Genomic DNA, 27,839 nt, shown 5'->3' with positions numbered 1-27,839 from the left:
TGGAGTGAAACAACTTTGCAGAGGAAGTTTTAGGCCACTTTATGTGGCCTGAGCGGCACAGGCCAGCAGCAGGCATCCCGGTGCTCACAGAGGGCAGTCGGGCAGCAGCAGTGCAGGAATGGTTCTGCAGGTGGAAGCGACAAGCAGAGTAGCACAGGACATCAATAGGAGGTGTTTTATTCCACAAATGCATTAATGCAAACCAGACTTCAAATGCCATATTCCTACATTTGCTGAAAATTTGTAACAAACACGTTTAATTTGTCGATGTAAGGAACTTGAGCATGGACTAGTTCAAGTTAACATGAAACAAATTCGAAGTCTGGACAAGCGTTAGTAGATCACGTGGATGCTTGACTCAGTATGTTCTGTGATTCAATCATCTATGCAGACCTTTTGGCTGAATTACAAAATCTGTGACTTATTCATCTTGATCTTAAATACGAGGCTTCTCTCTTCTGCCATCATCTATTTTAGGGCTGCAATCTCAAAAGAACCTGCAAGTCTCAATCTCACCTTCCTGTCATGTTTTGTCACCAAACCCATCATGATAAAAACAAAGGTACGCTTTTTTCCCAAAGCTACTCAGAACTCCAGAGCGAGCCTATGTGATGCTAAAAATACATGTGGTATCAACAAACCCGCTGCTGGGCTGCATGTCTCTCACTTAGTAGTGGAGTTACCAGAAGGGAGAAGGAAACTGTGAGCAGCTGGAGCTCGTCTATACCCTGACTCGCACAGCGCAGTGACGGAACATCTCCATCTCACCTGGAGATGCCTCTGCCCCGACCTGGTCCGTAAGACAACTCAAAGCCGTAAGTTCGTGAGGGTGTAATTAGCTCCTCACTCATTATTACATTCATGAGAACTGAAATATGACAAAAAGCTGAAATAAAATAATACATAAAGCTTGTCACATGCTAGTGCTTTTTTTTTCCATAGAAAGTTCTTACTGGTCAGAGCTTCGTTAAGACTATCAGCAAGTTAAGAATCACAACTAGAATCTGGATTTATTTTCTGTTAAATTGCTTCCCAGAAAGAGTACTAAAGGTTAAATTATTTAAATTCTCTAGACATGAGACACTTTTTTGCTGTCACTTAAGAAGACTGAATTTTAAACAGCACATAGAAAATCACCAGTATTTGGAAGAAAGCAGTCTGATCTCTTACAGAGAAAGATGGACACTCAGGCACATTTTTCTCTATTTAAGATTTCAACTTGAGAACAAAAATATTTCCAGCTTCTTTCTCAAGCTTTCAAAACAACTGCATCTCACACCGCGGTGTAATTTTTCCTCGGGGTATCTTGAGGGATTTATGTTATCTAACGTCAGTGTTGCAGGCAGCAGCTCCTTGACATGCTGATGCCAAGATGCAGGCATGGAAGTGTGGGAAGGGAAAACCCGAGGGCTTTGCTAGCTGTTTGTGTCAGGTAAAGCGAGCTTTGCTCAGAATCTGGCACTAGGAACCTTTTCAAAAATGAGGTAGAGCAGTGGTTATTTTTCCCCAGAGCAGGAAGAAAGAGCTATGCTTCCTGACAAGAAGTAAAATGTTTTACAAAGTGCACAGATGAAGGCAGTGGCATGTACGGGTGCGGGAGCCAGGCTGATTCTCTAAGAGCACAGATCAAGTCGGTATGTCTTTTCTCGAATTATCTTAATTGCCGAGAGGGCTGTTCAGACCTCGAAAATCAAAGTAGAAATCTACTCGGGTAATACGTATTCTCCCTTTCGTTTTTGCAGAATTCCAGCACATCAATTTCACAAAGCAGTTGAGCGCTTGGGAGCGTAAGTGATTTTCAAGCATCGTGTGCTATCTCCTAACGCACTCCTTGAGCGACCGTAAGCTACCTCCGGCGACACAACACCCACAGTCAAGGGCTGCTCTGCCAGACTCTGCTTTTACCAATGCTTACTACCGTGGGTCTCGTAGGTAAAAATGGTAATTATTTATTCCTTTAATAATGGAAAAATGCGTATGGCAACAACAGGTATGATATCCCAGGGACATCTAATAACGTGAGAGATGTTCCATACTCACCTATGGCCTCTATTTTTGAAGAGACGATAAATGGACCGGGAAAAATAAAGCTTATTTCTGCCCTGGTTTTGGTTACAACAGAACCAATTCTCTTCTGGTGAATCTTCCTTACAGCTAAGTGCTCCTAAGTAACTGCATTTTTCTGAAGTTGGCTGCCTATTTTACAGACAGTGTCTTCAATGAATACTGAGGTTATATTTTGCCTATGCAATTAAGCTTAATGTTATGAAGTTATAACTGTGTTTGTCTACTCCCCTTGAAATACTATCTTTGAAACCACTATATAAACTGGATTGGGTCTTTTGTCACAGCTGCAAAAAATGGGAAAAGTAATTCCTGACTGTGTGGTTTGGAGCATGATGCAGAAAAGGTGGATTAGCCTAGTAAGTTATATTGCTACTTCATATTGTTACACTTAGCTTCTGACTATTAAAATGTTTCCACCGTTACCAATGCCACCTAAAAATAATTACAAAATTACTTCTTTCCAATTTATCAAAAACAAAAACCTCAATTAAATCAATCCACAAGTTAGATGGTGATGAATACAATATTCTAAACTGGATTTATTGTTTCCAGACTTTAATGGAATACATAAACACATTAAAAGAGGGGATATAGTAATAAGCAACCCATTAACAGAAACAAAGCAAGCCTTTGAAATTTTTGTTCAATACTTAACACATGAAAATGTCCCAAAATGTTAAGTAGTTGTCAGTCAACATAGCAAGGATTTCAGATATAAAAAACCCAAACAACTCATTAATGAGTTTCTGATAACCAAAATATTTGTTTGTTTTTGTTATTTTTTAAAATTTATTTTTAGGATAAAAAAAGAATAACCATTACCTCATGCAGTGTGCAAAGGCTTTAAAATAAATCTGTTAATGCAAATGAAAGACTAACTCCTGAGGCTTGTTTTTTTTTTTGAACACCAAAAAATCCTTAAGGAGTTTCACAAAATTAATTTCAACTAGTTTTCTTAAATCTGTTCTTAGCACTGAAGAAGAAACCTGTAACTTCCTTGCACTTCAGAAATGTATTCAGATGTACCTCTTTCAATACAAATATGTTCTTCTAACATATCTAGGAGTTGCTTAATTTACAAAAGCTTCAAATGAAATTAAGTGCAAAAATGTTTTCTTAGTGTTATCCAATTATTGAGGTAAATAGTTGGGAGAAGGAAGAAAAAAAAAAAAAAAAAAAAGGAGGGTAGCAGGATCAACTGTATGGAAACAACCAGATGGAAAAAAAGGCAAATGCAAAATACAGGTTGTGGTGCACAAGGGAGATGTGAAAGAAGGAATAACAGCAACAATCAACAGTTCCCCAGCAGAACTTTAAACCAAAGCCCTTGAAATCCACTCAGCGGATCACCAGTAGCTGAAAATAAAGCTGTTTATGAGCATGTCTGGTGAGCTGGACTGTTGGGGAAGGGGCCGTACAATAGTCACAATTATATCTGGCTGCCTGACAATGCTGAGAATGTAAATGCTGCTCTGACAGCTGCATCGCATCCCGACCAACCACACAAAGGCTGAAAGACCCATCAAAGGACGAGTTCCTAATGGCAACAACGGGGTCACAATTACAGAGCAGTAGCTGCTATAGAAAATAATATAACATACGACAAACAAAAGACTGAGTTAGCAAAATGTGTTATAAAAAAGTATAAAAGTTGTTTTTAAAAAACTTTCTAAAAATTTCTTCTTTTGGAAAGGAGGAATATTAATCTGTAGCCTGGCATTGTCACAATTACTGAAGGGGTTCTATCAGATTGCTGGTGATCGACTTCTTGCAAATCAGAGGTGCATCCGTAAAACGCCCCAGGGTGAATGCCTGAAAGCTGGCCAGGCAGTCGGGGAATTTCAGTATCTGCAGCACAACCAGCTGTGTTTGTAGAGGGTGGACTAACACTTGGGTCAGAAATCTCCTGACTTGGTGTGCAGAGGATAGTGTAACACAGAGGAGCTAACAGACGACTTTCAGTTCAGTCCCACTGTCTGGATGCCAAACGCAGTCCTGGGCATATTTTGGGTTTCTTCCTTTTGAACCTGTCTTGCTGGGGAAGGTGTTCGGTGGCACGCCTGATGAGCCATGGCTTTGAGTCCCCACCAAACCCATCAGAAGAGGCTACTCTCATGGAAAGACATTTTGAACTTGAAAAATAAAAAGAAGACAAAAGTGCGAGCTGTTAGCTCAGGTAAAAAAACAAGTTGCTGTTCTTCATGATTACCGAACCCCAGTTAATCATCCTGAGTTAATGAGCTTTTTGACAACAGACAAGTCCAGTATGGACCCCTGCTTACACTGGCTACTAGCCATGACAACTGTGAGGCTTGAGTTAAATGAAGTGGATCCCAGCTGCTACAGCTTGGTAGGGCTGGGGAGGGACATGTTCTTCCTTCAAGTTCACCCAAGGGATACTCCTGCCATTTCTCCCCACCGTTACCCTACTCAGGAAACCCCAAACTCGCACTGAGCTCTATCAGTTCCATCTGCTTTGAAGCCCAAGGCAAATTGTACAGTTTCCATCCAAATCTTCAAATCTTCTTTCAAGTTTTTCAATAGATTTTTTTTTTCCTCATTCTGGGGCATGTTTTAAAGCCCATGAAAAACTTGCTATTGTGTTTAGATATGAAAAGTGCCACAACAAGGGATGCAAAGAGTCATCTCGCCTTTCCCAGATGTCCAAGTTCACAAGGCTATCAATCCAAGCCCAGGTGAATCCCATCTATTCTTTAGCCACACAGTAAGGTCTTAATCTTAAGAGTATAGTGGAGTTATTTGCTCTTCAAACTGATCTGACCTGCATTCACCAAAAGCAATATTCTCTTTGAATACCCATGCGTTTCAGAAATCTGATACTAACAAGGCAAGAACGTATTATAAATGAAATTTAACATTACAAAAATTCAAGATGTACAACATCGAAGATCTGTTTCATTTTTCTTAGCAGTTGCTTCTGAACTCCTTTGAACTGCTGTGTAACTTCAAACCAAAGACTTACTACTCTGCCTTCTTCCCCTTGACATTATCATCTCAGCCACAGATTCAATGTTATTTTAAAAACATCGATATAATACGATGCATGTAGCAATGCCATGAATCACAGAAGTAAAAAACTAAGCCTTAACATTCAGGAGACGAGCATAACCTCTCTTGACAGATCACCTCTTATATAGTAGGAGGGGTGGGGTGTGGGTTTTTTTGTTTCTTTTGTTGTTTTTACCTTAAACATGAGCTTAATCCAAACCCCACATTCAACTAAACATTTTCAGAGGCTTGAGAAGATGCCTCCACCCCCCATTTAAAAAGAAAAAGAAAGAATCAGGGTTAGATAGAAATGACTAAACACAAGGTCCTTTCGGAGCCCACCATCCAAGGGTGGTTAGCCAGAAGTAGTCATCTTCCTCGATCTTGATGTTTTTTTGTTTTCGTCTTTTTCTTTTTGTCCTCTGTTTTGGGTTTCAATGCACAGACACATGCAGACACACCAGCAATTGCTTTGGGTAAGTCAGTTCCTTTGTACCACTTATTTTTCTCCTTATCATAAACCTGGACTGTTTTGGAGAAGACCGTTTCTTCCCAGCTGTAGCCTCCAAGGATATATATCTTGCCTTCCCAGACTGCCACCCCTGACTCACTGTTTGCTTGCAACAGAGGAACAACTCTGGTCCACTGGTTACACTGGGGGCTGTATGACTCCACACTCAGAATGTCAAAACGCGCCATGGTTTCTATGTTGTCATCGCTGCCTCCAATGGAGTAGATATTGTCCTGTAAGGTGCACATGCTGTGCCACCCTCGGGCAGTGATCATCGGCCTCTTCTCCTCCCAAACATCTGTGCGGTAATCGTAACACAGCAGGTTTTTTCTATAGGGGCCAATTTGGTAATCGTGGCCTCCTGAAATGTACACAAATTCCTTGTAGACTGTTCCAGCATGGCCATAGGTAAACCTAGGACGGGCAAACAAAAATGATCCGCCTTAGTACTTACGGATTTTATCAACGTGCACAAGCATTCAACAAGGACGGGTACTAAAAAGGAAAATAAACAGTAACTGAAGACAGAAGAATCACTAATCCTGTTGGCTACCCAGTAGCTATTCTTATTCATACTGCTTCACCCTGCGCTGCAGAGTGCTAAGGTACGACAATCACTGTTTAAAGCATCCTTCTTATACCTGGTCGCTACAGAGCGCTAAGGTATGACAATCACTTTTTAAGGCATCCTCTACAGTGTGTCACACAACAGAAGTAACCCATCCTGCTTTAGTTGGCATGGCCTCCACTCCCATTTTCCTGCTCCAGTGCTTGGGTTGGATCAGTCTGAGAGGGCCAGAGAGGAAAAAATCCACATGTCAGCAAGGGTTTCTATGACAGAAAGAGGAAATAATCATGATACCTTTCAGGCTTACCAGTACGATTAACCAAGAAAAAACAGCATGAAAACTACTGCTGCCTTCCCCTTCCACAGCTTCAGGATCATGAATCACGTTTCTTACCCACCAGAGTTCACAGCCCAGTGTATTTGCAGTCATGATCCATGTAGTGTCCTTTTCATGAGCTATCCATCTGCTCTACCACTTCTGCTATACAGGTGATAACTTCTTTGGCCACCTCAAGACAAGGCAACAGACCTCAGACAATCAATTTCCATATTTGAAGTAAGACAAAACAAGATGGTAGAACCAACATCATGCATGCAGTTTCCACAGGGCAGAGAGAATGCCCCTTTGATCAGCTATAATAAAGCCACTACAAACCTAATTCTTGAGGCTTTTCTTAACTTGACACTAGGATATTCCTGACCAAACCCCTCTGAGTTCTTATAAGTGGAATGTTAAGGCAAGGGACAGCCTCGGCTTCTTTGAACATACCCTTCCTGCATATGCCTTTTCTTTTTTCAGGTGTGGGGGTGTCAAAAGATGTAGCTGCAGCACCAGCCACAGCAAACTGGCTCACACACCGGTACAAAGAGCTCAAACAATGTACTACCCATAGGGCTTCAGAGCAGCGTGCTCATCACGCTGTATGCACGAGCCTCTACTACCATACTTTGTAGTCAAGGACTCAAGACAACTCAACCTCTATCACAGACAAACCTACGTTAGCATGACTTTAGCATGGAATGTTTTTGAACCATGCCTGAACATACTCGAAACTCAATGTGGATAGAACCTTGAGCTGTTTTTATTTCGCATAGTAATAGTTTCTCTCAGCTACAAAAACGGTATCATAGCTTCTTCCACACACCTAAGGGCCAAGCACTTTTGTGCCAAGGGAAAAGGTGGAAGAGAAAAGAAAACCCACATCTACCCTAAAAGCACAACACTTCTGAGAAAAACATAAGATGTTTATTATTCTAGATGCCTACCAAAGCTTCTGACCCCTTACCAGTGTCCGAATCAGGTATTTCAAAAGGCTCCTGCTACAAGAAACAGAAAAATCCTTGACACACTTGGCCTAAGAATGCTGAGTGAACAGGACAGACCTTTCAACTACAGGGGCTGGAGCACCATCCCCGGAGACCTTGCAGAGATGACTTCAGAACTGCACTGCTTCTTAGCCACCCAGAAAAAAAGCAAGCAAGCAAGCAGACAGGATTAAGGCACAGTTATGAGACTTTATCCAAAAAGGCAACTAAAAAATTCTACAGCTCACAATCTGCCTAACCATGGAAGCACGTAACTCATGCTCGGTGCTTCTGTTTAACGTGAAATACCCTGAGCACATGCACTCCCAGCTTTCGCACCTGCCAGAAAGGCTATGGCAGGTATAGTGCACATAGACGCTGCTCTACCTTGTTGGTGGTCTCTCACGGGGAGGAACTGGGAGTGTTAAGTCTCCACTGGCACCCAGGCTGGTTGCTAGAGTCTTTGCTTCTCTATATACACAGGAATGGTTCTCAAAAAGTAGACTACCTGTCTGGGAAGCAGGATGGACAACCTGAATTCATTTCCTTTCTCAAACTACACTAGATTTTAAACCCACATCTAACCCACAAGCTACCTGGAGGACGCACAGTGCGCTCCATGGTGGAGGCAGTGTCAGGTCACAGACAGTGTTGAGGAGTCAGAAGGAGAAGAGTGCAATAACACTGAATCCAAAACATAGCCCAGGGTTATTGTACCACTCATAGAAATCACATTACATTGAGTATTTGGAAAAAAAAAAAAAGACCGTAAGTTAAGAAAAACTTGAATGACCTTTGGAGAAGTAGGTTCAATGTTTTCCTACACTAACTGGAAAGTGGAATTCTCTACAGGTAAGCAAGCAATAGACATTTTCTCTCAACCACGTGCATGCAGTCTAGCATAGACAGCTCCAGAAAAAGCACCGATGCTTTTCTTTTTGCCTCAATCAATGCGTGTGCGTAGTGAATAGCAATAGCTACAAGAGTAATTTGAAACAGGCAATCATATCTGAAGCATCAAATCAACCATCAGTTTGTTATTTCCCAATATAGGGAGATTACCCACCGAAATATGCTAGAGGTGTTTCACTTTACCTGACTTCTGAAAAGCTCGTCCAAAACTGCACACATACCTGGCTTCACATTAATAGAAAACTGCATGAAATACAATGCAAAAATCGAAAACAATCAATAAGAATCCTTTCTGCAAGCCCTATGGTTTAAACAGAGGCACATCGAAGCATCCAACAGAACAGGACACTTCAGTACAGTGGGTCCAGACACCCTCCAACAGAAAGCATCAAGCGTTTTGGCAGCATCATCTATAAGAGTGGCCAGAAAAAGACAGAGGCATTAAGGAGAAAGAAAGTTCGACTGATTAACATCTGCTAGAGCCAGACGCCGATTTTGAATGACTTATCCACACACAATGCTGCAAAAATTACAGTTTCTGACCAAGTAACACCATTCAGTACATGCTAGAAAATCTACCATTTATTTTTGTAAGTAGAAGAACACTTGGCCTGACTTGATAAAGCTTTGGGAATCCCCTACTCCAACCACAGTCCAGGCGAGCTGTGGCTACTCCACGTCTCCGTGTCCACCTGTTGCAACCCAGCGAGATTATTCATGACACAACTGGTAGAGCAGATACTATCATTTTTTAACCTGTTCCAACACATTTCCTCATACAACTGCTTTCAGTTGTTTTGCCAGACATTAACCTAGGCCACTCAATTAATTTCACTCATGTCTGCAGCACATGTTTTCATGGTCTGTTCAAGACGAGAACACATTGCACCAACTTCTGCTCTGCCAAGCTTGTCAGCCACCGCTGCTCCCTTCCAGGCTAGAAACTGCAGCAGCAACTGCTCCCAAAGAACCTGGGAAAATGGTGAAAAAAATACAGGACCTCTCTGAAGAATGGGAAAGATATCCCACAACTAAGGACCCAAATGAGAGCCAGGCAAAATTCACTTGCAGCAGACTTGGACCAGGTCCAGCCTTTAAACAGCTTGGCTGAAGTCTTCCACATTAAGCGTCTGTCTCAAGATGCTGTGTTTTCTTCTCCAGCAAGGCAGCATTATTTCAGTTAAAACAGCTCAGCTTCTTCCAAGAAAATGGTTAGTGAAAACGATGTGTTGTTTTGACCATGTTGGGGTGGGAAGAAGAGATAAAAAAGAGCTTGCGAAGCTCTTCCATAGAGGCGTATGACTGTGCCTGTGCACAGCAACATGGACACAGGATTTGGCAACGGACAGGAGGCATGTCTGTATTCAAGGACGCAACCGTTGCTTTCCTCCTGAAAATCTCCACACAGGGAAAGCTATAACACTTCGAAAGAAAAGAAATAAAACCATTTTCGGGATGTTGAGAGTAGAAGCTTTAACAAATAAGTAACCTCTAAGAGTGCAACCCCATGCAGTTCAAATCGAACAACGCAAGCCTACACTCCAGAATAACCTCGACGTGCACCTATATCACTCCAGGAACAGCCTTCCAGGCAGCTGCCGGCTTCGAGTGGTCAGAAACAACACCAGGGTTGCGGGCAGGGAGCCTGCTCCTGGCGGCCACACACCCAAGAGGACAAACCACCTGCACATGTTCTCGTCGGAGAAGAAGAAGACAGAAAAATGCAGGAAACAAGGCAGCTACGTTGGGACATGTTGCCTGACTGGGCAGTCAGGAAGCAGAGGACTGGAGCTTCTGATTTCCTCTACATGAGGAGAAAAGACTTGCTGCCAGAATAGGGGTGGGCAGGATGTTGTTTGGGTAAAAGCAGTAACTAATATCAGTCTGAGGAACATAAGCATCTGACGGGGAGGAAAAACAGATCAGATCAAGGGCTAAAGGGATACAGGAGCACACAGAAGAAATGGTAACTAGCATGCTTTCTTCTAGTCTTGAATAGATCACAAAATTCTCTCTCATCCTTCCTCCGCTGTCAGCAAATCCATTTGAAGTACCTCAGGAAAGGACAGCCCAGATCCCTTTCAGCAGCCACCCACACCTGCCAGAGCCACTCCTTTCTCCCTGAGCTCGAGTAGCGCTTGCTTGCCCCTGCATTCTGAAAGGTTTCTTTCTGTTGTCCACCTCTGCACTGATTTTTGCCTTTTGCAACCTGCATAGAGTTCTTTTTGCTTTATTCCTCCTATGCAGAAAAATGTTTGTTGCCAACAATACACTGCCCAACGCAAGAGTTCTCCAAAAGGAGAAAGAGGGCTGAAAAGACAGAAAATCTGAAGGCAGGAAGTGTCGACTAAGATCTGACTAAAGAGATACTTACATGCAAGAGAGCAGCTACATGGAAAAGTGGAAAACTAGTCCACCAGGCAGCTGCACAAACACCTGAGCTGGCACACAGGACAGGTAGCAACAGGATGAGGACAGAGCAGGCAGGAGGAGAGGATGCAGAACTATTTCTTTGGAATGCAGCAGTAACTTAGTTGCCATATTACAGCCTAAGCCTGCAGTTTTGCAACCAGCTACCTCAACGTAAGTGGGGTCTATCCCACAAGGGCGACTTTTGGCCAGTCCAAGCAGATCAGCTAAGCAATCTAATAAAAAATTAACACCCTCCACGTCAAAGTTCACTTTTAAATGCTGCAGCTGCAAAATTCCCAAAGCCAACACACAGGTAGCAGCAGGAACATGCAGAAAAACTGCCCCTTTTCGGACAGCTTCCTTGTATATGCTTTCCCATGTATGCTGGGGAAAAAAATCCATACCAGTTCTAAGGTGAGTGTTTTTCTAACAATATAGCAGGCAGTCAGGTCACACCTACATTTCTTTGAAAAACATTTTAAAAGAAAAAAAAAAAAAAGAGCTGTGCTACAAATTCTATGAGATATTACTGGGATCTGAGGCCACTCCAATTAACAGAAGGGCTTAGGAACTGAAGACACTCTCAAACACAGCTTCCCAGGAAAGATTGTGGTGTTTAGCCTCAACTGCCAGATCTATCTATGTGAGCAGAAATAAAATGGAAAGAAAAGCATCCTGCTTCTGAAGAGCACTCAAGCCCAGCTGTTGGCCTGGATCAGACTCGCATTGCAGCACCTGCCCAAAATAGAACCGGGCAACAGGCTGCTGTGCCTTCACTGGCTGCCTACAGCTCTGCAGCTCTGCAGCTCAGGGAGTCAGGGGAAAAAAAACCTGAACTCTCAAATCAAATTGCAAGTATCTTGTTCATGATGCCTCTAAGAAAGCAAGCACTGCTGCTGAAGTTGCAGGTTTCAGACATCACGAAAATACCATTCATATAGCCAGTACTCCTGTAATCTCCATGAATGTGAAATATTACTAAATCTGAATAGCTGTTTGCAAGTGAAATGCTATCGTACCATTCTTACGAAGTCACTACTCAAACACTGATTCAGGACAGGAGCAATGTCCTGTGCTGCAGTTACAAGAAGAGCTGCAATATTAAAGCCTCTCAAAAGTAGAGCGGCTAAGTTTTAACTATGAGAGAAAGAGAGGTCACAGGTTTTCCTGGGTTTTCTGTATTTGCAATACAGGTAAACATGGTTTATCTGCAACAGCCAACCTCAGCAGCCTAACAGAGGGAAACACCTTGCAAGGACAGCAATCACAACAAGGTGACAAAGTAAGGCAAAAAAAATTCTAATTTAAAAATGAAATTTCAGACGTACCTCAGGACAAAAATTAAAACCAATCAAGCCGACATGAGGCACGCTGCCTGGAAGAAATGGTTGCTCGAACACCAAATGCTGATACAGTTTGTTACTTGCCGACACCATGTTGGTTACATCTCCCCTCCCCTCCCTTCTAGGCATGCCCACTGATCAGCTAAAGTCCCACAAGCTCCCTCTGCTACTGTTCCTCAAACATGGGGTAACTTTCCAAACACGTCCATTACCTTGGCAAGCCTGCTATATAGGACCATGAATCCTTCTGAGGACTGTAGGTCTCAACTGAAGAAAGTGCCCCATTTTCATTCCTGCCACCAACAGCTACCAGCATGTCAGTAATAGCTCCCAGGTAGAAATCTACACGGCGTTGTCTCATGGAGGCAACCTATCAAAAAAAAAAAAAAAAAATATCACATGCTGATATCTCCAACATCCGGTAAGCAAGCTGACTTAACGTATATTCACGTCTGAGGACAGAATTTGCTTCTTCCCATTTATTTGAAAAGGAGAGCTACTGGGTTTGATCCCTTATATTCATAAAATACTCTTGCTTTTCTGCACCAGCATGTTATGCAGCATTCCTTTTCAAAAAAGGGGGACAACAGAAAGCATCCAAGAGACAGGTCACTCTATGAAGTTTGTGTTGCATGAGCCTCCTTACAAAACTCTGCAAGAGACATAAACTGAATTCACTCAGAAACATAACTGACCCACACAGGATGAGTGGTTCAAAGTATGGGAACAGTGTAATATTTCATAGGTCCTGCACTGGCTGGCAGGGTTTTACAGCAGGGCTGCAAGTTAATAGCTTGTTCTAAGAGACATTTAGCACACAGACATATGGCATGTGTCAGAGACCTTTTTATATCAGATCCATTTTTTATTTATTTATATGTGCTACTGCTTGGGAAAGGTGAAATAAGCAATTGCATCTGTAAGTCCATTCTAGCATTATTCCCCAAAGTCATCTAAAGAGTTGCAGGTGGATGCTGACCAGGAATTTTACGGCCAAGATGCTCAGTTCTCAAGTGAAGCCGAAAATCTGCCCCAAGGTCTTTCGCTGCGTAACTTAAGCATTCCCACAAAGGAAAAAAATTGTAAACATTAAGGACTTTAAACAGAGAAATAATACAGCTTAAGTCTCACCTTTATCCACTGGTTACAGCGGGGATCATACCTATATAGGAGATTTGAAGCTGCATCCCCTCCATTGTCTCTTGAAAAGCTGCCTCCGGCTATGAAGATGAAGCCTCCTAAGACGGCAACACAGTGGTGACTTCGTCTGGCTGGGAGAGGGGTTTCTGCTACCCACTGCCCCTTTTGGACGTCCAAGAAGCAGGTGTCATCACTCAGTTCCAGGCACCGCTCAGAAACCTCCCCACCCACAAAGAGGAGCCTCTCCTCACAGGTCCGTAGGGCTGTCCGTTTGTTTTGCAGCACCGGCTGAGCCGTGACATTGTTATGGTAGGTCACCGCTTCCTCTATGAACCCTTCACAGTTCGCTTCTTTGGGAAGAAGAGAGCAGACAGCAGGCTTCACTCGATGGAGGAGATCACTTTTAGGTATCAAGGGAAAATGAATGTTATCCAGAACCTGGTAAGCCTCGTTCTCCCTTTCCGGGTACTGGGTAAGCCACTGCAAGGCAGCCTGAAGCAAGTCGTGCTCGCACTCCTGCTGCACGTTGCTGCTGTCCAGGTATTGGCACAACTTCTGCATGGAAATGTTCTGCAGGAAGTCCGGGGTGAAAGACAGCGTGCCGAAGTTCTGCAAGATGAAAGAATCAATGTAGGAGTCAAGGCGCTTCAGGTTGTAAATTGAGGCTAGCTCCTGCAGGTACAAATAGTTCTCCTCACTGACTTCATTCTCCAGATACTCGCAACAGAAGTCAACCACCTTCCAGATCTGCAGCAGGTGAGCTGTCTCAAGCACATAGTCGATATTGCCTCCATCTAAAGACAGCTCACTGCCATAAAGGAAATCCACTACAGCCTTAAGGCCAATATAAGAGGCTCCAAAAAGTTCAACCTCCTTTTGGTGGGCTTCTCGCATACCAATGGTGAACATAGAGTTGAAGTAGTCACTGCAAACAGCGAGGAGGTTGCGATGGGCAGGGACTCTCTGCTCATCCACCACGAGGACAATGTCACAGAAGAGGCCTCGGTGCCTCTGCTCATTCAGGCTCTGAAGAACTACACTGGAGTGGTCATCCCACCTGTACACCTGGAGTAAACAAACAGCAGCAGGCAGATGTTATCTTCACCAAGGTAAATTTCAGTGTGCACAAAGTGTTCTCCAATTAGATGCAGTCATAGGCGAGAGAGAGAAAGCTTACTTGTGTTGCACATTTATAATAACTTCCGACTTGAGACAGCTGGCAAGCAACATAGTACGAGCCCAAGCTCCCCACCTTCACTTTGAAAGGCTTATGCAGACTTTTACTGCTTCCTCCTTCCCCTTTTTTTTTTTTTAAATAATTTACTCCTACCTCCTCCATGATGCTGCATCCAAACCTCCTCCCTGATGACTTATACAGGCTCAACTTTCTGAAACTCTTCCACTCATTGTCTTCGAGACATCTTGCTGACATTTCCTTTCTTACTCATCCCCCAAACGACTCCTTAAAGAGTTCTTCTCAGCTAAGCTATTCACTGAATATTTGGAGTGGGAGACACACACGCAGCAGTACGCCAAATTTTCATTCAGCCCATGTATTGTTTGGGTTAGTGCTTACTTGACAGCTACCCCCTCTTAAATCTTTTCAGAACTCTGCATTTCTAAGCTCGTTAGGGTAAAATCCCCCCCTTTCTTTACATATTATTCCAGGCACACAGACTGCATTCAAAAATAATAGCTGTTTATTTATGTGCAAAGCCACAAGACTTCTACTTGCTTCCAGAAGCCAGGGTAGTTTTTGTTTTAATGAATATGACTAAACATTTTTTTTTTCTAGCGAAAGGGTAAAATGCCCTCAGAACACGGCCCCCAGCGCCCTTTTGGGATCCCTCCGGTCCAGACATTCTTCCCACCAGCTCTGTACATGCCACAGAGCTTTTGAGGCAACCAGTGTTCGCCTCCGTCTCACAGACTCACGTTACCAATCCTAAGAAGAATCAAAATGGAAATGTTTTGTCACCCCTCGAATGTCCTGCAGAACGCGTATGGAAGGAGCTGGTCCCCCCACCAGGTCAAGCGACGCAGCTTTTAGGACCACCCTTCCAGAGAAATGGAATGCTTGATGGTACAGTCTGTTACCTTGTGATCTCTCTTAATAAAAGCCAGGTTAAGTTAAATGCAAATACATAATTTTAATTACCAAATCCAAAACAAGCAGAGTTGCAGAGCCTGCAAGAACCTGCAAGAGAAATGAAAGGAGGTGGAAAGCAAGCACATCTTTGTATCGTACCTAAGCTAGCTCTGAACAGTTCTGGCTGTAGGACCCTGGGTCTTGCCCAGTTCTACACCCTCAGACTTCATTCCCAGAAGTGACACCCTGAAAAGCCATCTCACTCCATGTCTGCATTGAAAACAGTCACACAGGTGACATGAGGCCTGTGCAAGCCTCTCAGGCTTTCAAAACCTTTCCTTCACCAAACTGTTGCTTCTCCTAGAAATCCTAACCATCCATGACTTTCCTGGCTTCCCAAACAGAAAGCACATGATTGCTGCTGTCTGGCTAAGCCATTAACGGGTTGGGTATATCATGGTGAGATGACCTCTCTACCCACCTGGATGGGAAAGGTTCAAGTCCTAGAGCCAAGTATTTTCCCCTGCACACAACCCTTCCTCTACATATGCACTCTGTGTACATAATTTGTTAATTGTACTTTTATACGATGAGATAACCAGGATTAATGCACGCAGCTCACCACTGTCGAGACGTGATGGTAGCCAACTGTCCTGAGCTAATACTGACCTTGGGAGCCCGACTTCCCACGCCTGCCTTTTAGCAGTCGGTGGAACAGCAACAGGCAGCCCGACAAAGATGAGACCCAAATTAATAACCAAATGTGCTGCTCTTAGCATAATATCCCAGTGGTTTCTCTTTAGTTTTGCTTACGCTCTTTTCTAAACAATGGAGACTAAGCTGCCAAATAGCCTTCTGTGGGAGTAACTTTATACATGGAAGTGTACAGTTAAACCAATCTAAGCGAAGAGGCTTCAATAATTATAAGTTTCCTGGGCCACAACCCTTTAATTTGCCTTATACTCATTTCCTCATCGTATCTCTGAATTCAGAAAGGGATCTATAGCATAGTAGACAAAGTAACAAAGTAGACCAAGTAACTTCCACTGAGGAATAAAACTGCCAGAGCTCTGTAACAGAAAAAAATACGGGGTTTAAGGACTGTAAAGTTTTTTATCTTCATTTTTCTGAGTTTAAGAAATGCTGATATCACACAGGAGCCCAAGCAGAGACCAGGGAATGGAGGAGGTGGGGAGAATAATTGATATGCCAAAGGACAAACCACACATTCATGACAATAACTAACATCTTACAGCACCCTCTTCTGAATCTGACTCATGGGGAACAGTTATTGGATTAAACCAAAAACATATTGCCTCCTGTCACTGGAAATTGGCTGATCACTTCTCTCTAATATTCTCTAATACCACCATCGTGCATAACAAGATCACACCAGAATACAAGATTTGCCCGAGATCCCTATTTACTTAGCTGGCTCTCAAATCAGCAGCATAATCCTGATCGCAAATACGCCTGAGAACTCGTACTCCTAAAATCCCTGTTGCCATGCAGAGCTGCTGCTACTTCAGAAATCAAGCATAAAGCCATTACGTACGGCATTGAAAGGACTCAGAATATATCAACGTATTCCAGCCACTTAGCAAGTTCATTCGTTCAGCATGTAAATAACGGAACCTGATAGCTGCACATTTCAAAATCAAGACTAATTTTATACTAAACACGAACATCTTTCTCAAGCTATTTATACTCTGTAGAACAGCTTTAGCATTATCTAGTAATTCTAAGTTTAACACATAGTGACAGCTGCTGTCTAAGCCAAAAATAAAACAATGCTGTCAAGTTAATTTTTAATATGATGAATTATTATCGCATTCAGACTACACCATTTTAATAGTAGACAGGATCTGCACTCAGGGAAAGATTATATTGGCAGGGATGCATTTAAAAATTAGTCCCATTTATCTTTTATCCATCGTATTAGACCAGTATTTTAACTTCTTTCGGACTCAAAGATCTAATTTCTTTCAGATGGTTAATGCGGTACCACTACTCATCAGTGATGCAAAAGAAAATGAGATCTGTCTCATTCAACTTTGACAAGGCAGTCACAGGCACTGGGAAGTTTTTCTCTTCTAGTTGGTGCCAGTAGTACAAGGTGCTTGCTCTGCAGCATCTGTGACCTAGTGCTCACACGAGAACAGAAAAGCAGTTTTCACTGGTATGAAACAAAGCAAACATAGTAATTACAGCTGATGTTAACATCTTGTAAATCTTAGGTCATCATCCTGATGGCCTGCATAAAGAGCTACCCAAGACAGACTTCCATGGATTCCCAACTAATAATCAATGTATTTGTGCAGACAGAGATTCTATACAAAGAACATTAACCTCACAAGCCTCAGAAAACATCTCGAGTTCACTGGAATAACTACTGTTTGCGGGATCAAGACTCCCATCTGGTACAAAACAAAGACTAAATCTAAAAAGTAATCCCAGCTCTGCTTCTGTAACTAGCTTGGATTTTATGAGATGGATCGGTACAAAAAATTCCCCAAAATAAACCCATCGCATTTAATGACTCAATTTTTGGTGCAGAGAAAATACTGTGCTGTGATGATGTGGATTTCTTTTTTCAGTTATGAGTCATGATGAGCAGATGCCCCTTCGCTCCTGCTTTTTTTTTTTTTTTTTAAATCACTAAGTAGCAACTTCTTCTATCAAAAACATCTGAGCAGGTAGACCACCATTTTCATACCTCTTTGTAACAGCTCGGAACATTCCCACTCCTACAAAAACAGTTCATCCAAAGGAAAGCCTTTACCCCCCTTCTTGGTTTTTCTGCAACTTGCGTTTTAGGTAGGCAACACGAAACGCACAGACCTTTGAGGATTCACTTATCTTGTGCGGACGACAGATCCTGGTTTGCCTGGTTCCCTCCATGACCGATCCACTGCACTTCTAGAACAAAGGCAAAAAAAAAGATGTTAGCAGCACACCAACCCTCTCAGCGCGCTAGAAATCGTACTGTGCTGAACAAACAACACAACGAAGCCAACCCGCACATCCTCATCTGCGGCTCGAACATGTCCGAGCTGCACTTTTTTCTCCCCCCCCCCGGCTCCTTGGTGGTCTTTTTTCCTGCCATTAAGGCCCGGCTGTGCCACCCAGCTGGGTGCCCACCAGGGAACAACCAAAGACCAACGCCGACGACCGACCGCAGCCATTCACGCACCGCCAGCCCCGGTTGCGGCTGCCGGGGGCTGGCTCATCGCCTCCCCGCTGCCCGCCGGGCCACGCTCCGCCGCCGGGGGCCCTGCCGGGGCCGGGGCCGCACAGCTCCCGCGCCCCCCGGGGCCCCGCCGCCGCCGCCACCCATCCTCCGCCCGGCGGGAGGGAGCCGCACGGGCCGCGCTCCCGCACAGCGGCTCCTCGGGGGCAGCAACAGCAAACCCCCGCGGATGGCCCGCACCCTCCGGCCGCCGCAAACCCCCGCGGCGCGAGCGGGAGCTGACACAGCGCGGCGGCCCCGGAAATGCCGGCGGCAGCGGGGAGGGCCCGCGGCGGGCGGCGCCGGGGGAGGTGCTGCGGGGCAGGGCCTCGGCGCCTCCGGTGACCCCCGCCGAGAGCAAACGGCGGCCGGGGCTCGGGGCCAGCGGTGGCGGCGGGGCGAGGAGCCCGGCTGGCTGCGGCCGCGCCGGGGGTGTCGGTGACAGCAGCGCGGGGGCTCCGCGGAGCAGCTGGGCGGGCGGTGGCAGCGCGCAGGGTGTGCGTGTGCGCGCTGCCGCGGAGGGAGAGGTCCGGCCACCGTCCCCTGCTCCGTGCCTGGACACGAACCCGTCCGGCTCCAGCAGTGCCCGGCCTGCAGCGGGCACCGCCTCGGCAGATCTGCTGCTGCTCTCCGATCGGCGCCCGGAGGGTCAGAGGTGAGTACAAACCGCCCTGGCGAGCGGCAGGGCCGACAGTACACCTCCTCAGGGAGGAAGCGTGAAGCAACAGCTTTGTACACAGACACCACAGAGTGCAACGGTCTTCACTAAAACACGACAAGTAAAAACCCGCCTTTGTTAATGCTGGTGGACGAGAAGCTCAACAGGAGCAGGCAATGTGCGCTGGCAGCCCAGAAAGCCAACCGTGCCCTGGGCTGCACCAAGAGGAGCATGGCCAGCAGGGCGAGGGAGGGGATTCTGCCCCTTTACTCTGCTTTCGTGAGACCCCACCTGGAGTCCTGAGTCCAGCTCTGGAGCCCCCAACATAAGAAGGACATGGATGTGTTGGAGCGGGTCCAGAGGAGGGCCACGGAGACGATCCAAGGGCTGGAGCACCTCTCCTCCGAGGACAGGCTGAGGGAGTTGGGGCTGTTCAGCCTGGAGAAGAGAAGGCTCCGGGGTGACCTTAGAGCAGCTGCCAGTGCGTGGAGGGACCGACAGGAAGGATGGAGAGGGGCTTTTCACAAGGGTGTGTAGTGATAGGACAAGGGGGAATGGCTATAAACTAAAAGAGGGCAGATTTAGATGAGATATTCGGAAGAAATTCTTCACCATGAGGGTGGTGAGGCCCTGGAACAGGTTGCCCAGAGAAGCTGTGGCTGCCCCCTCCCTGGCAGGGTTCAAGGCCAAGTTGGATGGGGCTCTGAGCACCCTGGACTGGTGGAAGATGTCCCTGCTCATGGCAGGGGGGTTGGAACCAGATGATCTTTAAGGTCCCTTCCAACTCTTACCATTCTATAATTCTATGATTCTATGACCTCCTGGGTATCTTCCAGACGTTGTCATCAGGACAGCAGAAGCTGGCAAGATTGTGTGCGCATCCAAGCTCCATCTGCTCTCACCAAGGGCAGCCCAGCTTGGACACGTGTCCCACGTGGCGACGGGGCAGTTGTCACTGGCAGAAGACGGTGCGTGCAGCATGGAGCAGCAGCATTTTAAACACGGGGAGTGTGCCAGGGCTGCCTGGGATGGCAGCGCCTTCACCTGCCCCAGCTGCCGTCCAGCCCTTCACTGCAGGTAACTGCTCCAGCGCTGGGGCAGCGGCATCCAGCCGGTCTGCTCTTCAGTGAAGCATAGAGTGCTTTGGGTTGGAAGGGACCTGCAGAGGTCATCTAGCCCACCCCCCTGCAGTGAGCAGGGACATCTTCAACTGGATCAGGTTGCTCAGAGCCCCGTTCAGCCTGACCTGGAATGTTTCCAGGGATGGGGCATCGACCACCTCTCTGGCCAGCCTGTGCCAGTGTTACACCAACCTCATTGTAAAATATGTCTTCCTCATATCCAGTCTAAATCTACCCTCCCTTAGTTTAAAGCCGTTACCCCTTGTCTGTCGCAACAGGCCCTGCTAAAAAGTTTGTCCCCCTCTTTCCTAAAGACCCCCTTTAAGCACTGGAAGGCCGCAATCAAGTCTCCCTGGAGCCTTCTCTTCCCCAGGCTGAGCAGCCCCAGCTCTCCCAGCCTGTCCTCCCAGCAGAGGGGTTCCAGCCCTCGGATCATTGCTGGGGCCTCCTCTGGCCCCGCTCCCACAGCTCCAGGTCTGTCCTGTGCTGAGGGCTCCAGAGCCGGATGCAGGACTCCCAGGGGGTCTCACCAGAGCGGGGCAGAGGGGCAGAATCCCCTCTCTCGCCCTGTGCCCACGCTGCTGGGATGCAGTCCAGGGCACGGTTGGCCTTTGGGGCTGCCAGCGCACATTGGTGGCTCATGTCCAGCTTTTCATCCACCAGTACCCCCCAAGTCCTGCTCTGCAGGCCTGCTCTTCTTCACCCACCCCAGAGAAACCAGAGATGATGATAGGTCTCTACTAATCTAATTGATTATCGGGTCCAAAGACAAGAAGCATTTTTTGCTAGCTTTGGTCTCTTCTGTAGCCCTTGGACCATAGGAACCCAGGATAAAGACCCGCAATTCCTGGACTGAGTAAAAATCCTACTCTGGTGACAACCCTAATGCTAACTGCGATCTGCAAATTCACAGCAGCCTTTTCCTGAAAAAGAATGTTATTTTTTCCATTATTTTCTCTGCTGCTGCACAGAAAAGACAAGACATGGAGAAGTGGGATTGGGGACAGCCACATAGAGAGATCAGAAAAGCAACAAAAAGGGGCTACGGCAAAGAGCCACAGCAGCAAGGCACTGGCAAAAAAAAGAAAGAAGAACAGCTAAGTCTCCTGTGGGACCACAGCTCTGCAGAGCCATCCTGTTTGCTCAGCTCCCTCTGCCCCTTCTGAGGCCCTTCTTGAACTTCACTAGTACAGTCTAGATGGCTGAAGGTCAGTCCAGATATCCAAGACTTCATGCTTGCTGGAGACATTTTTTTGAGGAAGTCTGCATGTCCTCTTTTAAGTCCTTTCACTTTCTCTGTTGCCTGTGCTTCCTCTCTGAGGACTCCCATGAGGTGGACAGATACTTCTGCCAGGCCAGTGACATCTTCCTGCACAGCATGAAAAGAACCACGTGCGGAAGGCGGGCATCTCAAAACTCCCATATGAGCATTAAAACTCCCAAATCAGAGCTCACCGAAGCCAGACGAGTAGGTATTTTCCCCTCTCCAATTACAGCCTGATGAAACTGAGCACAGTATTTATTCCTCCATTTGTTAAAAAAAAAAAAACATGAAAATGTGTCAAAGACAAGGAAGAGAAGCAGAGAGAAGAGATTTGATCCCAAGAAGAAGGCGTGGTTTGAATCGGGTACTTAAAAGTGTGAGGCATGAAGTTGCTAATGAATACAATTCAAACTCTCCAGGCACTAGGTCACAGAGACCGAAACAAGGTTGAGGTTTTCTCCTTCTAGGGCAAATGACATTTCAGCCACCCAGCTCTCCCCTAGGAAGCAGCAGGAGCTGAGGAACAAGCCTGAAGACACAAGGACAACCAGCGGCTGTTACAGGTATAAACAGCAGCAATGTAGTGCCAAAAGATGATAAATGCAGACTATGAAAAAAAAAAATGTTTATGAGCAGATAATGGTCAGCTTAAAGGCTTTTAAAAAAGAAAAAGTGTTCCCAAAGACACTTCCAAAAGAAAATCAATAGAAATTCAGAACTAGTACTGTGTCATTATATTATCATCTAGAGCCTGCAGTCTACAGATACTGAGCGTGATTCACCCAGATGCCGTGTCCCGTACTTGTACTGACCTCAGAAATATTTCTCTCTTCCCTATGACCTCATCTACATCACAGAGATGCACTGCAGCAACACGCTCCCGCCTTGGGCCCTGATGCTCCAGGGAACCTCACGTCATTCAGGACTCTCTCTAGCAGAAGCTGCGTGCAGGATTAGGGCTTCACATCGCACGGCAGTAATGATGTCTCTCACAATTAGCACATGCTCTGGCGATCTTGCTCGTCGAGACGTCTGAAAATACTTAGTGTGGTAATGAGGTTTCTTACTGTTCAGACTTTGCATTTACAACCTATTGACATGAAATAATTAATGAACATCCCACTGGAAACTTTAAAAGAAACAAAATGGGATACATTCTATCATGGAATGTAGTTTTTATTGCATTTGCAATATCCAGCCCCCCAGGTTTAGGGTAGAAACCCACTAACATGTACAAAGACTGGTTTTTAAAATTCCGGTCCTCGGGTGCGACAACATCTGGTGACCTCTATCCCCAACATCTGGTGACATCCACCCCCAACACCTGGAGCTCTGCCGAGCAGAGGACCCGTCCCTGCCTCTGCGGGCGCAGGGCTGCGGCGCAGTCCCACTGACGGCCCTCATCCCTTTGCCCGAGGACCAGCACCTCTCATTAGCGCGTCGCCTCGGGCTGGATTTACATCTTTAATTGGCGGTGCGGGAGGCGCTGCCCGGCAGGGGGAGACCGCTCCACCCGCAACGGGCCGGCGCGCGCGCGGGCGGCGAGCTGTCGCGACTCAGAGTCACCCCGACAGACCCCCCCCACTCGAGGCCCGGGCCGGCCCGCCCGGAGGGGGACGGGGAGGGCCCCCGGCTCCCACCCGCGGCGGTGCAGGGCGACGCTCCCCGCCCGCAGCCTCGCAAGCAGCGGGGCGGTTTGCCCGGCTCCCGCCGCTGGCACGGTCCCGCAGCCGGCCCCCCCTCCTCCGCTCCCCTAGCCTTCCCTACCCGCTCTCAGTCCTCCGGCTCGGCTACCTCCCGTGCGCCCGGCCCGGCGCCCGGCCCCGCCGCGCAGGCATCGCCCGCTCCATCTTGCGCATCGCTTCTCCCTCCTTCCTCCTTCCGTCCGTCAGGGGCTGGGAAAACATCGGGGGGGGAGGGGGGCTGGAGACGCACCAGCGCCCGAGCAGCGCACCGCCGCGGCGGGACGCGCCCCTCGCCCCCCCGCCCGGCTGCGCATCCCCCAGAGGGGTGGGGGTGCCCCCCCCCGCGCCCCGGGCTATTGCATCACCCCCAGCCCCCGCGCCAGGGCCGACAGGGGGCGGGCGGGGGGCCGGCGCAGTGCGCTCCGCGGAGCCATTGGCGGGCGGCGCCGGGGCGGGCGGCGGCGCGAGCGGCACTGCGCGGCGCTGTGAGGTGAGGCGCGGTGCGGTGCGCTGAGGTGAGGTGAGGTGCGGCGGCAGCGGCACCCCCCCGCCCCTCCCCTCCCCGGCTCGGCCGCCCCCATGGCCACCAAAATCGACAAGGAGGCGTGCAGGGAGGCCTACAACCTCGTCAGGGACGACGGCACCGAGGTGAACTGGTAGGTGGCCCCGCACCCCCCGGACGGGCACCGGCGCTCTGCGGGTCCCCGGCTCCTCTCCCCCCTCCCGAACCGGTGGCCTTCATAGACCTGACTCCCCTTCTCCCCTTCCCCCCTTCCTAAAGGACGGGTTTTTACAGTATATTCTTCCCCATCGCCTCTTTTCCTTTTCTAAAAGGCTGTTAAATGTGTTATTCCCCTTTCCTTTCCCCCATCCCAAAGGGTGTCTTGTAAATGTATCACTCCCCTTCTCTTCCCAAAGGGTGACTTTTAAATACAATGGCTCTACGATCGTCCCCGGAGACCAAGGGGTAGACTATGAAACCTTTAAAAGGAAGTGCACAGGTAAGCTCCGTCCTCGTTGCTTCGGCACCTTCGTTTGCTGCCCGGTGCGAGGGAGGAGAGGATGGGAGAAAACTTGGCTAAACTGGAGTTTGTGCTGCCGCTTCCCCCTGTCTGCCCCGTCCTGCGCCATCAGAGCGCAACTCACCGAAGTCATGGTCCAGCCGGTCCTTTGTCTCACCCTTAGACTTAAGGTCCTTTGGGCTTTTTGCCACTTCTTTGCACAATTCTTCATTGCTTCTCAGTTATAAAGAAGATAAAACGCTTGATTAGCAACGGTCTCCGTGTTTAGCACTGCAGTTTCGAAGGAGTGCTGAAGAGCAAAAAACACTCTTTTTGTGGCTAGAAAGAAGCAGTGATACAGGTCATTTTGCAATAAAATTATTCTGCAAATTGTACTCATAGCGCTAAAGTAACTGCAGTTCGAAGGCTTGCTCGGATTTTATAAGAATATGAAACCTGAGAAGAGAGTGGTTGTGCCGAAGATCAGGTGGAACAATATAGCACTGAAAACAATTGTATATGTGGTGTTGCACAACCACAACAGTTGCGGCTCTAGGTTTAAACGTGGCAGCTGATTGTTTAACTGTCCGTTGTAGGACATTAACAGGGGAAACAAAGCCTGGGGAAAATGAAATGAGGAATATTTAAATTTATCTGATCTTAACTTTTGACGTGTTTTACAAAAGCGGCCTTTAATTTTTCTCAGATTAACTTCAGGGAGGGGTTTGTATAGCTTTTCCCTGTATCTTGGCTGCTGCTTAACAATGTCACCAAGTGACATGAGATAGGAAGCATTAATAACCATAACTAATACTGGACTGTAGCAGACAAAGCCTTCCTCACTCTGGTTACTCTACAGCCAAGTACTGTGGTTAATCTGTATTTTTAGAGTCATGCGTCTGTAATGCGAAGGAATTGTGTATTGAGCAGCCTCTCCCTTCTCAAGATGGGGCGAGTCCCGGAGGCACAGTAGTCGGAGCCCTGCAGCTATGAAACGCCAGTGCCTATCCAGATTGGTCTGTCAAGTCCCACGGCTTGGCTGTGTTTTACTGAGCTGTAGGGGAGGACTTCCAGTAACTTAAATGAGGGCAGGACTGCACTGATATTTATCAGTTAATAAATATCATGGGAGAAAAATATATTTTAGTCCTTGGAAAGTAGCCACTAAATCAAGATGGTTTAGACTGCTCTGCTACGACATTTGCAGTGGGGTCTGACTAGGATTAACACAGCTACTTGTTTCCCACTGTTCTTGAGACCTTTGCAGGGAAAACTCTCAAAAGCAAAAGGGATCCTCTTGTAGTTGATGTCAGCAGAGCCGATACCCTGTACCTCGAGAGCCCTTCCCACCCAACTCTGCTTAATGGGCAACATGAGGAAAAAAGTAATTCCCTGGCATACGGGGAAATGCAGGGCTCAGTGCTCCTGAAGTTCATGCCAACATTATCTGAAGGGTTAGTAGTTTTCTTGGGAGGTCAACAGCTTCAGTATCTGAGTGCCATGTTCTCTGTCTCATCTTGTGGCCAAGACTGAGCGTCTCCAGTGTCTCTTCCTTCCTGCAGAGGAACCTTCCCCATTTATTTTCTTTCCTTGTTTTTAAGGAGTCCGTCTCTTATTTTATCTGAACTGATTTTTAATGTTTTGTCTGGAGTGGCAGCCTCTCCAGAACGGTTCCTGTCTTCCCTTCTGTAGCAAAGGGAATACTTTCATCGAGTGGCTAAGCAGGCAGAGGGGCTTTGGCAGAGCGCGGTCACCGGTTGGGCCGGGTAGGATGCATATAACAACTAATGGAGGCACATATTTGACTTTCAAATATGGCCAGTTTTGTTTTCTTGCCATTGTTTATTTACACCCTTATTTATAAACAGGGTATTAAAACAGACAGAGTTTAAGGAAACCTTGTTTATACCAGCAAAGTGCCAGGCTGGCCCCAATACTGAAGCATTTTTACAGCAAAAATTAAATTTTGCGTATTGTAGGCATAGGCACGGTAAGGGAAGAGTTACATAAATGGCATCCTTGGGGTAAACCGTGGGCTATTGTTAGCCTTTTATGTGGAGCTAAGTCCCTTATAGCTGCTCGTTGCTCCCTTTACCTTTTCCTTCTGTCTGTCTTCCTTCGCATGTGCCTGGTATGGGCTGCTCCTTGGCAGACCAGGGGCAAGAGGTTGTACACAACCCTTCCCCACCCCCTGCCCCTGGAGCACAGTTGCTGGAGGTTTAAAGAACTAGGCAAATTCAGGTACCAGGTTCTCTGCCTCCACTTGCGAACTGTGACATTAGAGCTTTCCTTCCCATCTGGAAGAAAGGTGCCAAGTGTTACTGTGAGGTAGGGCTGGTTGGAATGTTTCTACCGAAACAAAATCAGTAAAAAAGAGTAGGAAGGGATGGAAAGAGCTGCTAAATATTATTCCTTCCCATTGCTACATCTCTTCCCTTCTGGTCCAAACCCCATCTACTTCTACATTCTGCTGGAGGGGAGAAGAGCTACTATCAATGCAAATAGTTTCAGAAAATGTGATTAAAAGATTAAAGAAACTGGCGTCAGAATAAACTTCCTTCCTTGTTTGGAATTCCTGTTCTGTGAAGAATGCTGCCCTGAAAGCCACAAAGTACTGCAGCTGCCTCTGGTAGAAGCTGAGCATAATTTGGTGGTTGAAGGTGAGAGCAGGAGCTGGAATTGAAAACCTCAGCATGCAAAGTGTCACCAAGCCCCTTCATGAGAGCTTGCTCTGTTCTACTTTCTCCACCATCTATTTCAGTGCCGTTCTCAGCAGCAAACATCTGTGTCCCCCGCTTTCTTTAATAACCATTCTTATTAAAAGCGCCTTCGGCGTGTGGTACATATTGCTTCCCTCCAGGGCATTAAATTACAGAGCAGGCGGTGCCAGTGTGTGCTCATTCATGTGGCTCTGAGACCAAGAAGGTCTTTTGTACCAGTTTGGAAGATATTTGCCTGTGTTGGATATCCTGCCTTGTGCAACAACAGAGGTTAGGAAGGGCTGGAGGGGGTTGCTGGTAGCAGGGTTGTATTTTTGCTTTTTCTTCCCCCCATGCATAACCCTTTTCATGGAGACCATGGCCCAACCCATGACTGATCCTGCAAACCTCCTTGGGGAACGAGAACGGTTCAGGGCAAAGGGAAAAGCAAGTAACTAAAATTGCTTCTTTTAATGGAAGTAGCAGTTCAAAAAGACTGTGTTAGAAAGCAGCTGTCTGCAAGCCTCCAGCAATGCTCTGTGGGCTGCTATTGAAGGAACGCAGGACAGACCGGGAGACTGAGCTCCCAGGGCAGTGAGACCCATGCCCTGAGCCAGGACCTGTTGCTGCTGCCGGTTTACTTTGTGCGGGTTTCGTTAACTCTCACTGCTCTCCTCTCAGATAGGCATTGCACATCAGACCTACATGTTACGTATCCTGGGGTGGAGGCTTTCTCTTCCTAAGCTCGTTACTAAGCTTTGTGTACTAGCAGAAAAGTTTAAGGAACTGCATAGTCAAACTATCATCCTTTTCCCATCCCACTGTT

The 27,839-nt window shown here is 46.7% G+C and overlaps 2 protein-coding genes across 8 annotated transcripts in view; one reads left to right on the top strand and one right to left on the bottom strand.

Moving 5' to 3' along the window:
• Positions 1-161: 161 nt before the first annotated feature.
• KLHL36 (kelch like family member 36) lies at positions 162-24,506 on the bottom strand. 7 transcript variants are annotated; one of them, XM_075433807.1, is made up of 7 exons: positions 24,460-24,506; positions 23,396-23,523; positions 18,198-18,275; positions 15,426-15,464; positions 13,259-14,332; positions 12,340-12,497; positions 162-6,001 (listed from the first exon to the last, which is right to left on the bottom strand). In XM_075433807.1, the coding sequence occupies exons 3-7, from the start codon at positions 18,255-18,257 to the stop codon at positions 5,446-5,448; spliced, it is 1,887 nt and encodes a 628-aa protein (XP_075289922.1). In that variant the 5' UTR covers positions 18,258-18,275; positions 23,396-23,523; positions 24,460-24,506; the 3' UTR covers positions 162-5,445. The 7 variants fall into 7 exon arrangements, with proteins under 7 accessions (XP_075289922.1, XP_075289921.1, XP_075289924.1 ...); XM_075433806.1 differs by lacking the exon at positions 24,460-24,506 and adding an exon at positions 22,441-22,718 and having other exon boundaries at positions 23,396-23,719; XM_075433809.1 differs by lacking the exon at positions 24,460-24,506 and having other exon boundaries at positions 18,073-18,275; positions 23,396-23,719.
• Positions 23,737-27,839, top strand: part of COTL1 (coactosin like F-actin binding protein 1) — a 22,767-nt gene continuing 18,664 nt past the window's right edge. The window contains exons 1-2 of the mRNA XM_075433814.1: positions 23,737-23,969; positions 24,232-24,314. Coding sequence (XP_075289929.1) covers positions 23,893-23,969; positions 24,232-24,314 — 160 coding nt within the window. The 5' untranslated portion in view covers positions 23,737-23,892. The remainder of the gene's footprint in view (positions 23,970-24,231; positions 24,315-27,839) is intronic.

This window comes from Opisthocomus hoazin, chromosome 12 (genome assembly GCF_030867145.1).
Source record: "Opisthocomus hoazin isolate bOpiHoa1 chromosome 12, bOpiHoa1.hap1, whole genome shotgun sequence".
Lineage (NCBI taxonomy): Eukaryota > Metazoa > Chordata > Aves > Opisthocomiformes > Opisthocomidae > Opisthocomus > Opisthocomus hoazin.
This window is presented reverse-complemented; position numbering and strand designations above follow the sequence as displayed.

Bases quoted from the DNA above. Each gene is read 5' to 3' on its own strand.
- KLHL36 (XM_075433807.1), bottom strand. From the start codon at position 18,257: ATGGAGGGAACCAGGCAAACCAGGATCTGTCGTCCGCACAAGATAAGT. The intron at 12,498-13,258 runs GTGAGACTTAAG...TTTTTTTGATAG, and splicing joins GCTGTAACCAGTGGATAAAG to GTTGCCTCCATGAGACAACG. The intron at 6,002-12,339 runs GTAATGGACGTG...TGCCCGTCCTAG, and splicing joins TATATAGCAGGCTTGCCAAG to GTTTACCTATGGCCATGCTG.